The sequence below is a fragment of the Schistocerca piceifrons genome, chromosome 1 (assembly GCF_021461385.2).
Source record: "Schistocerca piceifrons isolate TAMUIC-IGC-003096 chromosome 1, iqSchPice1.1, whole genome shotgun sequence".
Classification (NCBI taxonomy): Eukaryota; Metazoa; Arthropoda; class Insecta; order Orthoptera; family Acrididae; genus Schistocerca; species Schistocerca piceifrons.
This window is the reverse complement of record NC_060138.1, coordinates 1,214,819,544-1,214,834,715: the sequence shown is the minus strand read 5'-3', so window position 1 is coordinate 1,214,834,715 and position 15,172 is coordinate 1,214,819,544. Positions and strand designations below refer to the sequence as shown.

The following is a 15,172-nucleotide window of genomic DNA, read 5'->3' as shown; positions in this document are numbered from 1 at the left end:
GGTCTTAAGTGCATATTCGAAGAGCTTCACTCTTTCAGGCTCGAAGTGCTGATTAAGGAAGGCGTGCCAAGGTGTCTTGTAGAGGCACTTTCATGAACAAGGTGACGTCGAAGCCTACGAGTGGGTCATCTCTCTGTATTTGGATGTCCTTCAGTATTCTCACGAAATCTGCGGAGTTTTTCACGTGATGAATGCAGTGTCCCACCAGTGATTTTAAGAGTGTCGCAAGGTATTCGGCCAGTCCATAACTGTGTGAGTTGATAGTGTCCAGAATCAGCCCTAGAGGTACCCCATCTTTGTGAACCTTGGGCAATCCATACAGGCGCGGTGTCAATGGCGCCCTGGGATGCAGCCATTTCTTCACTGCCTCTGGTAAATCTGAGTCCTTCAGTAGTGCCACAGTTTTCCTGGTCATCGTCGGGTAGCGTCCTTGTTAAGTTTCCTGTAGGCTGGGTCTTCAGCAAAGAGCAGATTTTCTGTTGGTAGTTGACTGTGCCAATCAGCATCGTCGCATTGCCCTTGTCTGCTGGGAGGACCATGGAGTCAGCATCATCCCTCAGTGCGCGGATAGCCTCTCGTTCCGGCACAGCAATGTTGGCTTATTATTATTAATCATAATCATTATCATTGTTTATTGACAAAATTTTGCTTTCCTTAATGTTTATTATTATAAATTAAGATTGCATGGAAATTTGATGATGGCTGTGTAATACTTGTCAGTGTATCTGTACACAACTGCTGTGCATCTGATTTTAAGTCAGTCAGCTGTTGATCAGCATCTGACTGTATAGCTGCATGTGTGGAGTGACATTGATTAATAAATTCTCTTACTAGTAATTATGCTAAATATCATACTGTTAAATGTACCAAGTCTAACAAGATAATTAGTTATCACTTAAGCCGCATTAAGGAGAAACTATTGGTAATTGAAATTCTTACTATCATACAACTTTGCCAACATGATGTGAGCTAATACACACTTATTAAAGAGACTGGCAGCCCAGCTTCACAGTAATATTTTATTTTGTATGAAACTACACATTGAAAATTCCATTATGTCAAAATTTATGTTGCCAATTTTATCCTTGGGCTTGTTAGGTACTGATTTTTTTTCACTGTGCTTTTGTTGTTCTATTTGTTTCTGAGTCAGATGACACTCTTTACTAATTAAGCCATCAATTAATTTTTTTAAATAATTTTCCATTACACCAAATAATTTTTTTTTAATATGGCAGCAGTACTCATGAGTCGGGTAACCTTATTGCGAATGCAAAAAGTGAACCAGTAAAATTTTCTAAATTCCTAGATCACAACATTTAGTGTAGACCAAAATTTTGTCAATACTTATAGCCATTCCTGCATAGCGGTATTTTGTATAGCTGTTTATTAAATGATTGTATAATTTCTGAAATAACAATTTATACAGCAGTTTTTAAATAGTCTGATCTCACTCAATGCGGGGAGAGGTCGTGCCCAATCCCTGTCAGGTTAATAAACCTGTAATATCTACACTCCCGGTTTTTGCTCTTGCTACAGCTACCGGTATGCACAGTTTGCTCACAGAAATATGTACACCTGCACCCACAAAAACCAAGTAACATTCATGTCTAATAACTTTCAAATTGTGTTTGTAATTAATTCAAGTTAATGAACATTTCGACTGAATTTTGTCGTGACTGGTAGGAGGCACTGGCTGTCACTGTCACGCAAACAAGGTATTGTTGAACATTGCGACTAATTAATGAGTGAACACCGCCTGCGACATTTCTGAAAATGAAAATGTGGGCATTGTTTTGTGCCACAATCACTTTGTTCAGTGACTTGTGAGGACTATCTTCGATTACTTGACTGTGCGTCATTAATGTGTGTTTTAACAGCTTTGCAATTCATGTGTTTCTGCCAATGTATCGTTTAGTTATTTGTGAGTGCCAATCTGATCACAAGTGCTAGTAGTAAATACCATAAAATATTCAGGAAGACTTTCAGCTTCAAGGCAACATCTACCAAGGAGGTGACAGAGAGAACAGAAAATCTTGTTGGTGCTTTACACAATGTAACATTCATCTACAGAAATAAAATAGACAATAGTATTCAATTGAGAAAATCTATAAATTAGAAGGAAATAAAACAACTGGTTGGTACTTGGCATCTGAAGGTGATATTTTCTTGTGTTGCCAGTGAAAACACTTATGGCACAAACTACTTCCCCCCCCCCCCCCATCAATATTTGGGTAAGTCCATTCAAAGGTCGGAGGAATGCAAGAGCATACCACCTTCGATACTGCTTCTGGTGTTTGTTGAGACGGAACTAAGCAGTGCAGAATCTAATAATTACACTGACAGGGCATTAGGGCGGTGTAAAAAGACATGTCCGCTAAATATATTTGAGTATATTTTGGGAAAACCTGCTCTCTCCTCAGTCATCCTAAGTAGTAAAGAAATCGGCTATTATGTGAGGAAAACTTGAATTGGGTACATAGCTGCATTTTTTTATTTTCCACACATCAGTATTAAAGCACAGACAACACTTTTAAAATCACAGACACAACAATTTAGTGATGCTGCTATAGGATTACAGACGAACATTTTCATATGGCAGTTAGCATTACAACTCATTTTACAAACATATTACATAACTGTTAAAAAAGTTCAGGTTTCATTACTTGCCTAGGTACTGCTTGCCCAGAATCAGTTCTGGTGCTGCATATGTTGGAGATCCACAGGATGTTAAGAGGTGTGACTCCAGGCCTCCTGCTGGCTTGGCACAGAGTCCAAAATCAATCAGTTTCAAGTTCTGATTCTTGTCAAGTAATATATTTTCAGGCTTTAGATCTCTGTGTGCATACCCCTGCTCGTGCAGGTACGCAACAGCTGAGATTATCTGCCTGAAGAAAGAGCGAGCCGCTGCCTCAGTCAGCCTGTTGCGTTCCACTGCAAATGAAAATATTTACATAGTTATTCTCTGATTGTATACAGTCACACAAAACACAAAAGAGTGAATACTAAAATATGCAATGAGTGTGAGTTGCTTGTGAGAATTGCCTGTGGTACAAGGAAGCTTGGGAGACTATTTTTCTTATTACTTATTCCATGTAGGAGGTTTCTATGTTACTTTGACTAAACAATAATTTGAGAAACAGTATCAAAATGGAAATTCTAACTGGAAGTTCATAATCTGTTTTGATTTACGCTACTCACCAATGTGATCAAACAGTTCACCACCAGCACAGTACTCTATTACCATGAATATATGAGTATCAGTTTCAATGACTTCATACAGTTTACATATGTGATGATGTGAAAGCCTCTTCAACGCTTCCAGTTCTTGACGTACTCTAGGAAGGTCATCCTATTCAAACACAAGATAGGAAAAACAAAACATAGGTAACTCTTAAATGCTGAACAGACGATAACACAAAGATGAATGTACAAAAACAGACAGATAATGTTTCTTCCTGTTCCAATAAAGTAGTACCTATAATTGAAAGCCTAATAATAATTCAGATTGAGGTACACAGCTATTAGGGCTTACGAGTTGCGACAATAAAGCAATGAGCCAGATATGAAAAAAAATTTTGCTTACCATTTTAGTCAAGTTTAGTATTGTCTCCTTCAAAGTAGTTCCCTTCTGATTGCATACACTTTTTCCAGCACTTCTGCCATTGATGGTAACATTGCTGGAATTCATCTTCTGTAATATCCTTCAAGACCCTCGTCACAGCTTTTTGGACATCTTGTGTTGTTTGAAAACTGTGTCCCTTGACCGCCGTTTTGACTCTTGGAAATAGAAAAAAGTCGCACAGAGCGATAGCTGATGACAGAGGTGGCTGTGGTAGTACTGACATTTGTTTTGAGGTTAAAAATTGCTTTACTGACAGAGCAGTATGGGATGGCGCATTATCATAACTTTTGCACAAATCTTTCTCATACCAAGATCTTCAGTTATTATTAGATGAACCATTTCTCGATTGATGTTCAGTTCTTCTGCAATCATTTACACGGATAATCTTTGATCAGATCGTACGAGTTCACGCACCCTGGCCAAGTTGACATCCGTCCATGAGGTTGATGGTCGTCCACTGTGGTCTACCTTCAACATTCATTCTGCCTTCACTAAATATTTTATGCCAATGAAAAACTTGAGCTCTTAATATAACCTCCTCTCCAAAAGCCTTCTGAAGCTTACTGTAAGTTGTCATCGCATTTTCACGCAATTCAACACAAAAAGAAATGTCATGCCGTTGCGCAATATAGTGCAGTTCCATTTCCATGACGAGACACACAAACATGTGTTATTACAGCACAACTCGCGACTGTGCAGTCGCATCTATGGTCATCAGTCCCCTAGAACTCAGAACTACTTAAACCTAACTAACCTAAGGACATCACACAACACCCAGCCATCACGAGGCAGAGAAAATCCCTGACCCCGCCGGGAATCGAACCCGGGAACCCGGGCGTGGGAAGCGAGAACGCTACCGCACGACCACGAGATGCGGGCTGCAGTCGCATCGATGTGCCGCTTGGACTAGAAGCATTTTATAGACCAAGGTCGAAGGTATTGTGCCTACACAAGCCTGCAGGGTTGCCAGATCTTGCAAAGAAAATCAGTCTCATTATTTTATTGCCGCACCTCTTATGATGTTACAAAACACAACAAATCTGTATACTTTCACACTCCACTAGGCTGAAGCACTCTCTAACGCCCAACCCCAGGTTTACAACCAGACAGAAGCTAGAAGTCAAACACTGCTGTTGTAGTGGCTTGTTAAATTACATTCAAAATTAGCAGTATGCCATAATACAGAATAATTCTTGTAATCCATACTGTAAAGATAACGCCCCTCTTACATTGCTGACAGTTAGGGAATGAAGAATTACTCAGATCGAAAAACAGCTATGTTGTTGTTGTTTTTGGGGGAGGAGACCAGACAGCGAGGTCATCGGTCTCATCGGACTAGGGAAGGAAGTCGGCCGTGCCCTTTGAGAGGAACAATCCCGGCATTTGCCTGGAGTGATTTAGGAAATCACGGAAAACCTAAATCAGGATGGCCGGACGTGGGATTGAACCGTCGTCCTCCCGAATGCGAGTCCAGTGTCTAACCACTGCGCATAGCTATGTAAATTGGCACCAAGTTCATCAACAGCAAAAAGTGCCTATATCAGATGTGGATCGTGTCAATGGAGTAGTAGTGAGTGTTTTATGTGGGCCCCCTGCCACCTTCACCATAAAATCATAACGGCTTATGGGAATGCCACAGGATGTCATTGTTGTCAACTGTTGATATTTCAATAGGTGTACATGCAGTTATTTTCAAGGCCTTAACAACAACAGGGTGTGCACTTGTCAAAATATCAGTGGCTGTCATGACATCACCCTACTATGTTCCCATAATTTATTGGAACATCGTATAGGCCAGGGGAAATTCAGGTCTCACACTTCTCACAACGTTTGTAATCCAATATCTAACCATCACATTACATACGTCTTCCATTGCAGGGTACTTCTGTATACTACCAAACAAATATGACTAGTTATGTTTACATTGTTTTTGAACTACTGCCGATGTCCAGTTTCCCGACTGATGTCTACTGCCTAACTATTAATGACATTTGAAGCACAATATAATACTCCATTCTGAAGTGCAGATAGGGATACATAATAATAAAGGATATTAACAGCAGGTGTGCCTGTGCTTAAGGTGCATCAACCATGAATAACACTATTCTGTAACATTCCATTGTTGTTTTACAGTTGTGAGCCTGTACCTATTCTTCATTATTGCTTCAGCTAACACAGTAAGTTCTGCTGTCATATGTCAAAGTGAGCAGAAGTAATACAATAAACAGTGAGCTGGGTGAGAAAAAATTTACGATCAAAACAAGGAAATTACCAAGATTCTGGGCTAGTGGCACAATCCCACAACGAGGCAGCTGTCTATAAGATAATTAACAACTAACTAAGTGGTTGGCTGGGACTGATGCAACTGCACTGTTTAATGCTTCAAGTGGGCCATTACTGAGGTGTGGCAATTGCACATGACGACAGAATGACACAATGAAAGTTTATTTTATTATTGTTTAATTAAACAAGAATTACCTCATATCATGTAAGTTTACGTTATAGGTGTTTAATTAAACTGAGAGCAAACTGCGATTTCACTCATACCTGTTTACCTAGCTAACATAAAAACAGCTGTTCTTTAAATGTCTACACTGTACACTGCACACCCACTCATGTTATAAGAAGTTCGAGGGTTAATACAACAAGGAAAAGTTCTGGCAAAATGCATATACTACAGGAGTAAAAGAGACCACTCACCAAACAGACGTGTGTGTGTGTGTGTGTGTGTGTGTGTGTGTGTGTGTGTGTGAGAGAGAGAGAGAGAGAGAGAGAGAGAGAGAGAGAGCGCGATCTTGCACCCATGCACTGTAGCTTGACAAAGGATTTCTCCTGAAAGCTAGCAAGTTTCCTTTCTCTTTAGTGTGCACCTGTAGACTACTCGACACTTCTGCTATTCGGTCTCTTCTATTCCTGGAATGTTTATTTCAATATTATTGTCACTTCCGGTATTGTGGTAGTGACTTCTACAATTCATCTTAAATTCAATCTTATTTTTTAAGATAGATACCATTAGGGAGTAAATGTATTGACAAGCATGTCTACGAATCCCATGGTTCCTGATGTTCAGCAATCAACTTTGTCTAATGTCCTCACTGTATGCTTCTGTAGGATAAGTACTTTTTTACCTTAGTTGCATTTCCCCTCAGATTAAGCCATAGGGCAGTACTGAGTGAACAAATGCAATTTGCTAATAATTCTTTCTATGGGTCAATAGAGTGAGAGACATCTGGGTGCAATACCACTGTCATCTGTCTGGATGTGTAGGAACTACACACATGGAGCCTCATCCCGTGTATGCTTTCTGGTAAGTTGTAACCCTGTTTCACTACTCTCTGGCTTTGTCTGTCCATGCTTTGTTTGGGCCTTTAATCAGTATACCTGACTCACCAACATCAAAGCTTTCGAAGGGTCTTCCAGGTTTTCACTTATATTCATAAAAAGACCGGAGTATAGTGCACCACCGTGTTCCAAAAAGCAGAATAATGAGCAACAATCAATGGCATGAAGATACAGAAGGCAATGAAAATCACTATATTAACAACACATTGCTTATCCACGGAAATGTGGCCTGTAACTGAGAAAGTGTAACAATATCTCTCAATTAGGAAAAGCTTACGGGTTAGTCCTCCATTTGCATCTCCATGAGGGGACTGGCCAGGAGGAAATTACCATATGAAAAAGATAGAAAAACCACCAAAATGGTAACATTCTGTGAGTCGAATGTCAAAATTTTGAATGTGGCAGGGAAGTTAGAAAATCTGGAAAAGGAAATGCAAAATCTAATTTAGATACAGAAAGGGGTCTACAAAGTGAATTGGAAAGAAGACAAGTTTTTCTGGTTAGAAGAATCTCAACAGCAGAAAATGGCATAATAGGAGTAGGATTCATCACGAATAGAAAGATTGGGCAGAGGGCGAAAAACTATTAGATTTTACTGCAAATCAATAAATGAAGTGTATTATCTATGTTACTAAATGGCTAATGTGGGTCACAGTCCCTGTTGGCTGCCAATCTAATAGATTCCAGAGGAAATAAAATTTTGACTAAATATTTCGTACTGACTGACTTTAAAGATTTTAAATACAGTCATAATCAATTCATTAACAGTTATAATCTTATGTTAAAGATTTAAAACAAGCTACATCTACAGCATTACTCCGCAAACCACTGTGAGGTGCATGGCAGAGTCTACTTCCCATTGTATCAGTTATTAGGGTTTCTTTCTGTTCCATTCACGTATAGATCATGGGAAAAATGAATGTTTGACTGTCTCTCTGTGTGCAGTAATTATTTTAATCTTATTCTCATGATTTCTATGCAGGGGGTTGCTGTATATCCCTAGCATAATCATTTAAAGGCAGTTCTTGAACCTTGACTTCCTCAAGATAGTTTACGTCTACCTTCAAGAGCCTTCCAATTCAGTTCCTTCATCTCCCATTAAACAATCCCGTGACCACTTGTGCTGCCCTTCTCTGTATACATTCAATATCCACTGTTAATCCTATCTGTTATAGTTGCACACACTTCAGCAATATTCCAGAAGTGGTTGCATGAGTGATTTTTAAGCAATCTCTCTTTTAGATTGATTGCACTTTCCCAGTATTCCACCAATAAACCAAAGTCCACCACCTGCTTTATCCACAACTGAACCTATGTGATCATTCCATTTCATATCTATACAAGGTGTTACACCCAAGTATTTGTATGAGTTGACCAATTCCAAGAGGGACTTACTGATACTACAGACACAGGGTACTATGTTTTTTTGTTTTGTGAAGTGCAAAACTTTACATTTCTGAACATTTAGATCAAGCTGCCAATCTCTGCACCATGTTGAAATCTTATCAAGACCTGACTGAAAATTTATGCAGCTTCTTTCAGATAGTACTTTATTATAGACAACTGTGTCATCTGCAGAAAGCCTGATTCTATTAATATTGTCTGCAAAGTCATTAATATACAACATGAACAGCAAGCATCCCAACACAGTTCCCTGTGGTACACTCAAAGTCACTTCTACATCTGACGACTCTCCATCCAAGATAATATGCTGTGTCCTCCCTACCAAAAGTGCTCAATCCACTCACAAATTTCACTTGATACCCCATATGGTTGTACTTTTGACAATAAGCATAGGTGCAGTACTGAGTCAAATGCATTTCGGAAATCAAGAAATACTGCATCTACCTGGTTGCCTTGATTCAAAGCCTTCACACTATGTCATGCTAGAAAAGTGCGCATTGGATTTCACATGACCAATTTTTTCGAAATCCATGCTGGTGGGCATTGAGGAGGTTATTCTGCCCTAGATACCTCATTATGTTTGAGCTCAGAATATGTTCTAAGATTCTGCAACAAATTGATGTCAAGGATATTGGACAGTTTTGTGGATCACTTCTACTACCCTTCTTGTAGACATGTGTGACCTGTGCCTTTTTCTAAGAATTGGGCACGGTTTTTTATTCCAGGGATCCATGAGACATCATAGTTAGAAGAGGGGCTAACTCAGCTGCAGGTTCAGTACAGAATCTGACAGTGATTCCATCGGGGCCTGGGGCTTTGTTCAATTTTAATGATTTCATCTGTATCTCAACACCACTAACACTAATACTTATTTCATTCATCTTTTCAGTGGCACAAGGATTAAATTCACCTGAGTTTTCCCTTTATAAAGGATTATTTGAAATTGCAGTTACGCATTTCAGGTTTTGCTTTACTATCCTCATTTCAGTTCCTATATCATTTGCTACAGACTGGATGCTAATTTTGGTGCCGCTAACAGCCTTTGTATACAACCAGAATTTCTTTGGGTTCTGTGAAAGATCACTTGACAATATTCTGCTATGGTGGTCACTGAAGGCATTATGCATCCATCACTCACCTGACCGCCAAACGCGTTTCATTCTGCATCTCGCTATCAGTAGCCCTACCATTTGTTTTACATTTGTTGTGCAGTAATCTCATTACGAACTGTTCTACTGAGTACACATCTATCCATTGCATGGTCAACTACGCTTTTAGACTTGCACCATAGTTCCTTTACAAGCTCCTGCCCTGCGCATGAAGTTCCAAGTACCTCACTGAGGTATGACGCTATCTATTTTTTTATCCAGTGTAATCAACAAATATATCTTTCTGCTTGTTTTATTTGTCCTTTGTACTTTGGTAATCATTGTTACCACAACCGCATCGTCACTGATACCAGTTTCGATGTGGGTGTCTCAATGAGGTCACGTGTATTTATGGCCATTAGATCCAATATGTTTCCACCATGAATGGGGACCCTATCTATCTGTTCTAGGTAGCTCTCTGAGAAGGCATTTAGTAATGTTTCACAGGTAGTCTTACCACGTCCATCACTAAAAAAACAGTAATTTTGCCAATTGATTATCAGATTCTTAAAGTCTCCACCGAATTACAGTATGATTGGGAAACTTACGTTACAAGTGAACTGAGGTTTTCTCTAAAGTTTTCGGTTACATCAGGAGATGAGTCTGGTGGGTGATAGAAGGATCCATTTAGCATTTTATGACACTCCTGATAGGTCAAGCAAAACAATTACAAGCTGTGTGTATTTCTTGAGATGCAAATTACCCAGACTATATTCATCAAGTATTTCAGAATGAGAGCACTTAGTGGCTTCCAGTAAACTTTACACACAGTTTCGAGCCTTTTCTAAGGTGTTTTTCTTTCTTACGTGCTTAACAGAAATATTTAACACATTAACTCATTTGTAAAGTAATCAGACGTTTGAAACAGTTTTATACATGGGAATTAGATTCTTTAAAGAACTGGGGGTGCGGGCTTACTGGTTGACACTAATTTGTAGCTTCCACTTTTTTTATGTTTTTACCACTTTGCTTATTATACGATACATATGAAACATGATTTTTTTTTTAATTTACTTGAATTATTGTATGATTGGCTTTATGAATAATCATAGATAGTTTTATTAATTGCATTTATGTACAGGTGGAACAAAAAATGTGTTCACTTCTGTACTTTGGGTTACAGTATAGCACTGAAATCAATAACAAAGAATTCAAAACCTGCAAATGTAAGTGAAGATTTTGTTCACACTATTTATTAAAAAAATAGTAATAGCAATTGTCCCCAGTCTATCGTAAGATAGTTTATATATAAGAGATTCGAATATATCCAACAAACAATTCTGGATGTTGGCTTGATTGGTTGGTTGACTGACTGGTGGTTAAGGGACTAAACAGCAGCGTCATCAGTCTCTCAATCCAGGGAAAGTTAACTGGATTTAGTGACAACTGCAAACTATGTAGGTGGGGTAAGACCAAGGTACTGAAGACAATACTGATTCCAGAGCTGAGAAACAATTTATGGGAACGTGTATAGATTGGGTCAGTATGTAGGTCAGAGCACACGAGGCCTCTCCCATGGCTCATCCAATGGCAAGAAAAGCCCCCCCCCCCCCCAAATCTGACCACTGCCATATTGATGAAGAGTGAAGGTGGTTACAGATCAAAGAATGTTCTCTAATTATCAGATTCAGTTAATTAAATGTGAGAAGGCTAAAAATGTAATGGGCATCAGTTGGGCCACGAGTAATGAAAACAAAAGGAGAGAAATAGGTAAGGCAGCAGGTGGATGTCCCCATGGCTCTGCATGTGACAGATGTCATCCCAGTCCTGCTCCAATGTAGTCAAGGCATGAAAGAGCACCCACCATTCAACATTTGAAGAAAATAATTGCTAAATGTTGTCTGGAGTGTAGTGTTATACGGCAGTGAATCATGGGCAGTTAAAAAGAAAGATGTTTAGGAAGTTTTGAAATGTGTCTATGGAGAAGAATGCTCAATGTGTAGTGGACTGACAAGACTTAAGAATGAGGTAGTAATGAAGTAAATAGGGGAGGAAAGAAGATTACTGGAGGTGATCAGAAAGAGGAGGAAACCTTGGGCTGGGACATACACTGTGTAGAAAATGTCTGCAATAAAGAATATAGAATAAAAAGTGGAAGGAATGAAAGGGTGAGACGGAGGAGAATTGGAATGGTGGATGACATTAGAAGAGGACAAACATATTAACATATGGAAGATGCTCAGAATAGGACACGATGGTGAGCCTGTAGTTGAAACCTGTCAGATATAAGCACTAAATAAGAGCAAGAAGACCCAACAAAACATGACTGTACAACAACTTTCAAGTACTGGGTACCCTAGCAGAGTTTTGGATTAGGATGGACCTCGCTACGATGGCAGAAATGCACAACTCGCATTTTTGCAGGAGAGAACTGGAAACCATGGGAAAGAGTCCATCCTGGAGCCCATCAGATGGCACCTTGGAGCTGGCATTCAGCTGAGGTTATTCACTCACTAGTCATTGCTATAAAGTACAGGGGTGACTGCGGCCCATGGTCACTAGCCCATTGACAGCAAGGAGGAAGAGCATAACACTTGTGACAGAGTCCAGTGGCACACCATTCTCTTGGTCCTCTGGCTACCTCAGTGAAATACCAACTTGTACATGGAACAATGGTGGGACAAAAACTGACAAAAATTGAGAGGAAGCCTCTAAGGCCCCAGTCATGAGGGTAAGGAAATGTTATAGCACCAAGTGGTGTCGTATGCTTTATGTAAGTCAAACTGCTGCTATGAAGGTGCTGTCATTTAGAAAAAATCTGTAGGACTGCAGTTTCCAACCTAGCCAGATGGTCAGCAGCAGATCGTCCCTCCTGGAAACCACACTGATAAGGGCACAAAAGGCACCCAGACTCAAGAACCCAGTATAATCTGCAGGCAAACATCTTTTCAACGACTTTGCAGAGCACATTGGTGAGGCTAATCAGTTGGTAGCTGTTGAGAGATGTTGGATTTGAACAGTAATCAAAAAGGCATGGGTCCCCGGTTCGAATCCAACCATTGCTTAACTTTGGAATAAAAATCATCAGCAATTGCGAAGAAGACTTCTGACATAAGGAATCACTTTTGCTCTGCCAACAACCTTGTCAAAGAGGGCAGAGGAGCAGACAGAGGTCCAGGACACTCTTGCTTTTGGGTGGGAACCAAATCAAAGAGATGGATGGATCAGCAATGATTGGCGGCCTGAGGAAACAGAAGGTAATTGAAATTACTGCTGTAAAAACACATGATGTTTACTCACAGGACATGTGGTCTGTAATTGAAACAAAGTGTCATGATGATCTCTCCACTGGCAAAATATTGGACTGCCAAGTAGGTGGTGACCATGAGAAAAAGATGGAATCACTGACAAAGAGATAACGTTCTGTATGTCATGCCATGAAATGTCACATGTCTTAACATAGCAGGAAAGCTAGAAAATTTTAGAAGGGAAATGCAGAGGATTAACCTAGATATAGTGGGAGTCAAAGACATGAAATATAAAGAAGATCAGGATTTCTGCTCAGGCGAATCTAGGGTAATAGCACCAGTAGCAGCAAACAGCATAACAGAAATAAGATTTGTCATGAATAGGAAAGTGGGGCAGAACATGAGCCACTGTGAACTTTTCAGGGATAGGATTGTTCTCATCAGATTCAACAGCAGCCAAATGCTGACGACAATACTTCAGATGCACATGCCAACATTGCAGTCACATGATAAAGAGAGAGAGAAAGTATGAGGATACCAAATAGTTAATTCAGTATGTAAAGGTAGGCCTTCCCAAGAATCCTGGCCATAAAATGTTGTGAAGGAGGATGAGGGGAGGAGAAGAATTGGGACAAGACTACTCCAGTGACCCTAGAGGCACCAGATCCCCTCACAATGACAGATTCTGAACCAATGCTCACTGATCTGGTTCCACCCTGTCGGGACAGGCAGTGATCCTGTGGCGTGACAATTCCTCTTGGCTCCTTTACGCCTAATTTGGACACCTATAATGTGATCATTCAGTGATCTATGTGACAGTGGCCATTTTTGGTGATCCTGTTGCTTCCTTGCTAGATGGACCAACTATGACATTAGATGCTTTGGAGAGCCAACTGGCAGTTGTAAGCCTCTGCAGTTACCTTCGCCCGCTGTCAGATTGTATCAACAAGGCTGTGCAAGTTGTCTCCACCATGGATTATTTTGCTTTCAAGGTAGCAGAATTCCTTAACTCCTATTTCGTGCCAACTAATTTTAAGTTTTGTAATACCACAATACCTTTTGGGATCCTGTATCCTATTCCAATCTCGTCTCCACTCTCCCGCAGAGGGCATATATGGAATATTAGTAATTTAGTAATTTACACCAATTTAAACTAGTGTTTTGACGTTGTTTACATTGGGCCTCACCAGTATATAGAATGAAGGAAACATGTTGGATTAAAAACTACTGTACCATCATAATTTACACACAATGCAAACTACAGGCACATGGTAGGAATAAAATTTGCTACTGTAATTAAGGAGTAATTAATGATTAAAGTTCCGATATTTGTAGTCATCAAGAGAGAGCTATTTTTATGCTGTTAGATAAAGAAAAACCTATTTGTATTCCTAATAGAAATATGACATCATGATTTTTCAGTCAGAATTAAGCATATTCATGTTTTAATTGGTGTTAGTTAACAGACCTGTACTTATGACCATATAGAAATGTAAAATTTTACTCATACAAAATTTAATTAATTGAATCTAGCCCTTTTATTCAATGAAAGTAATTGCTCTGTTCACCTGAAAAGGATATGACTATATTCTTTTAAGTCAGTAAAGTAATGTATGCAAATTAACAAAATACACTGTTGCAACAATAAAACATGTAATCAAAATATCCACGGGTATCATGATGGCGACATGTTTGATCGCCGAAATATTGTGCCCGTTGGACACTATAGACCGGCAGCATACCCATGGATATTTTGATTATCAAATACGCCGGGAGAAACTCAAGAATCACAATAAAACATGTAATTTATAGTCTTAATAGAAACAAATTCTTTCCTATCTTTGTATGAAATTATTCACTATTATTTCATGTAAATTTCTATGTAATTTGGGAAGATGTATGTAAAAACCTTTAATCGTATAAATCCAACGTTCAATATGTACAATGACAGATTGTTTAAAACCCCACAAATAGAGGCAATTTGCACACCTGCATAGGTCAGTCTTGGAACAAATTCTGTTTCAACAGCATGTAGTCAGACACTGTATATTCGCCACCAAACATCTAGCGTGCAGAATAAAATTCTTTGTGAACAAGTAGTACTGAAACTTATTTCTACCATTTCATGATTCCCTTGAGGCAATGCAGTAACATCAAGATGAACCTATTGCAGCATTAAGAAGCAGCATCCCGGATTACACAAGATACGTATTACTTTATTGGTGAAGGATATCCGTAATATGACGCACTATATTAATCATCATTTTTCTTGTATTAAACAACGATAAACATCCCAAACTTCACCCACAAAAACATGTTTGCCATGTTATATTACAGTTTCTCACTATTCTCATTTTTGCTACTTCTCGTTTTGTCTTTTTCCAGTTTATTCTCAATCCACATTCTGTACGCAATCGACAGTTCATTCCATTCAACAGATCATGTCATTCTTCTTCATTTTCACTGTC

General features: G+C 39.2%; 1 protein-coding gene across 1 annotated transcript in view; it reads right to left on the bottom strand.

The window, feature by feature from the left end:
- Window positions 1–15,172, bottom strand: part of LOC124779497 (maternal embryonic leucine zipper kinase-like) — a 421,515-nt gene that overhangs the window by 360,849 nt on the left and 45,494 nt on the right. The window contains exons 3-4 of the mRNA XM_047253715.1: window positions 3,199–3,349; window positions 2,668–2,931 (exon numbers count right to left, since the gene is read on the bottom strand). Of these exons, the coding sequence (XP_047109671.1) occupies window positions 2,668–2,931; window positions 3,199–3,349 (415 nt within the window). The remainder of the gene's footprint in view (window positions 1–2,667; window positions 2,932–3,198; window positions 3,350–15,172) is intronic.